The sequence below is a fragment of the Frankliniella occidentalis genome, unplaced genomic scaffold (genome assembly GCF_000697945.3).
Source record: "Frankliniella occidentalis isolate FOCC.00 unplaced genomic scaffold, Focc_3.1 Scaffold97, whole genome shotgun sequence".
NCBI classification, from domain to species: domain Eukaryota; kingdom Metazoa; phylum Arthropoda; class Insecta; order Thysanoptera; family Thripidae; genus Frankliniella; species Frankliniella occidentalis.
In genome coordinates, this window is record NW_026267226.1 from 231,460 (window position 1) to 234,349 (window position 2,890).

At 58.4% G+C, this 2,890-nt stretch overlaps 1 protein-coding gene across 1 annotated transcript in view; it reads right to left on the minus strand.

The window, feature by feature from the left end:
* The window catches only part of LOC127749828 (arrestin homolog), a 9,666-nt gene that overhangs the window by 4,757 nt on the left and 2,019 nt on the right, over window positions 1-2,890 (minus strand). Inside the window, exons 2-3 of the mRNA XM_052269634.1 lie at window positions 2,228-2,412; window positions 1,476-1,583 (exon numbers count right to left, since the gene is read on the minus strand). Coding sequence (XP_052125594.1) covers window positions 1,476-1,583; window positions 2,228-2,412 — 293 coding nt within the window. The remainder of the gene's footprint in view (window positions 1-1,475; window positions 1,584-2,227; window positions 2,413-2,890) is intronic.

The window sequence follows — 2,890 nt, forward strand, 5'->3', positions numbered from 1 at the left end:
CCGCGCCGGCCCAACAACCCACCTCCTCCACCCCCCACCCCCCGCTCTTCCACTTGCGTTCTGCGTTTTCTCGCTCTCTCGCTCGCCCTCACTCCCTCCCTTACTCCCCTTCACCTTCACTCTCTTCTTAAATACCACTGTGAAAGATGTTTGTAGTTTCGAGTTTCTACCGAAAAAATCCATGAAATATGTAGTACGTATTACGATTCCACCAATTCTAAATTTACAGTACGTATGGTCATTGACTTGTTATATTCTTCGACGAAAGGAAGAATAGGCTGACGCAAAATAACAAAATCGTTTGCAAACTACTAATTACTATACAAAAAGTACCATTTTAAATTAACAGAAATGTTTCTCATAGTGTGCCAGCGGTCGTGTAGCCCGCTGTTCCTCTGGTTCCTCTGTAGCGCGTGACGTGTCGCCCGCAGGCCGCGGCCTGGCGCCGCCGATCGTCGCCGTCACTGCTCATCAACTCGCAGTGCCCCTATTCTCATGGGCTTTTGGCGAAAAAGCTTTATATAAATCGCATGGACACGTTTCAGACGTTTCAAAAGTGCCGGAGGAAAGATTGCGGGCGAGCTGGGTGCCGCACATAATGGAGAGAGGGGTTTTCTCTATCTTGGAGCCGCTTGCTTGGACTGCTCGTCGTCGCATACTGCCATGTGGTTCCCCTCTATGCTCTCATAGCATGATGCAGAGAGATATCTCTCTACACCGTGGCTCCAGACCCCGGGGGGGGGGGGGGGGAGCGGGAAGCGAGGCCCCGCGGCCCCGCGACCCCTGTTCCCACCCCGCCCCAGGGGGGCTCCGGGGCCCGGCGGCGGTGCCCGGCCGGAGGCACCTGCTATCGAGTGACCCCTCTCGGCCCCGGGCCATCAAACTATCGCCATCATAGTTGGACTTGTTTGCCGCTCAGGAGCGCGACGGGGTCGTGCCGCCGTGGTTCCCACGGGGCCCTCTAATGGCCTCTTGGCCTCCTGGCCGACCGCGCAGGGTCCCGGGCACTCCCGGGGTCCCGGGCCGGGGCCACCTGCTCCCTCCGAGGTTTCCTGCTCATTATCGCGAAATAAGAAAATATCGCATCTACTGTATCTTTTTCTTTTAATTTTTTGCTGCGCTCGCCGCGCGCGAGCAGGCTGCCTCCCCGAGGACTCAGCTGCAGTAGCCGTGCTTTGTATGTGTGTGTGAAGGTGAGAGTGTGTGTGTGAGTGTGTGTCAGTGTGTGCGCGCCAGGGGAAATAAGCAGGGGGGGGGGGGGGGGCAGGACTGGTGGTGCTAGGTGCCTTAAAACATGGCTTGTGTCTTGAGGGAACGGCTCGCTAAATTTGTCATACTTTTTTATATTTTCTCCCTTTTTTCCTGCAAAGTGTGTTGGAGTGTTGGGGTCCGCTGATGCTTGGTTGTATAAGGTGGCCTAGTTTGTAGGCCGTGGGGAGCTGGCGTTCACTTGCAGACCTCCTACTGCTGCTTACCTTGATGCGGCGGACGCTGCGACTGCTGTTGTTGTGGACGGCCACGTTGACCATGACGGTCTCGCCGTGGTTGTACACGGCCTTGTTGAGGGACGCCTCCAGCTCCACCTGCAGGACAGAGTGACTCGGTTGAGCGAGGTGGGTCCTGGGCAGGAACTCAACACGGATTGCGTGATTGCACAGAATTGCACAATGCACATCTTAAAGTCGCAATCAACCAGAATCGAAGTGCGCTTTGGAGCTTTCACTTATTGCCCTCTTAAAACTAATTTGTAATAACAGATAGTAATTTGCTCAAAAAGAGGCACATTTTGTTTCATTTCTTTGCTGAGGATTGCCACGTCAATCGTTGCACACATGACTGCAAAGAGTCCGCGGCGGTGGCCCCCTCGGGCGGAAGGCCTCAATGATTGATATGCAAACAGGCTGGACGGGGGCGGCGGGAAGGCCGGCCTGTTTTCTTTTCATTCCACCGCACCTGTTTCCTCTCTCGAGCGGGTTGAGAGGGGGGGGGGGGAGTAGGGTAGGGTTGTTGGCGATCTGTGAGGCGTGGCCATGGCCGAGAGTAGAGTAGGCCACCTCAAGACTGGGCGCCCCCGGGCCGTTGTAGAGAGAGGCCAAGGGGTATGGCCCTCTCGCAGAGCCAACACGACGACGCGAGGCGAGGGACGTCCTGGAGGGGCGTACGCTATGCTGTGCTGTGGTGCGCGCGGGCCTCCTGGAGTATGTTGTAGAGTTGTTTGCACACTCACCTTGCCGTCGCTCAGCAGGAAGGGCTTGTCCACGGCGGCGTGCGGCGGCCGCTGCGGCGCGGGCGCGAGCACGGGCGCCGGGGGCGGCGCGGGGCTCGGGTGCGGCATGCCGGGCGCCATGTGCAGCACCCGGATGCCCATGCGCACCATGCTCCGGCGGTTGACCTTCTCCTCGGGCCGCTCGGCTGTAACAACATCAACGGCGCGTCCGCATCGTCAGCATCGTCTCGCCGAGACCTCCTGAAGGTGACCATGCTGGGTGCCTTTGGAGCACTGCTGCATGCGGTACAGTCTCACAACCAAACGCGAGGCGGCGGCAACCTGTTTGCCGACCACAACCACCAAGGGGACCGGAGCAGACGACCTTGTCTTGTGATTGCGAGGCTATTCCTGGAACAGGCGCGCCCGCCTGGAATCCGGGAACTCCCCGCTCGTCTCCTTGCTTCCGCTCGTGAGTAGGAACAGAGAGGGTCGTATGAGGGGACGTCGCATGCCTCTGAGGTCGAAATGTCTTGACAGGGCGGTGGGTCGGTCAAACGGGCTCGGACCATCAAATATGCATCAGGATTGCTTTGCATGCTGGGCTGGGGGCGGGGGCGGGGCGGTCCATACATCCCCTGTCTATCGGCCGTATGCGGCTTTGTCATTGCGGTGGGGCCGGTG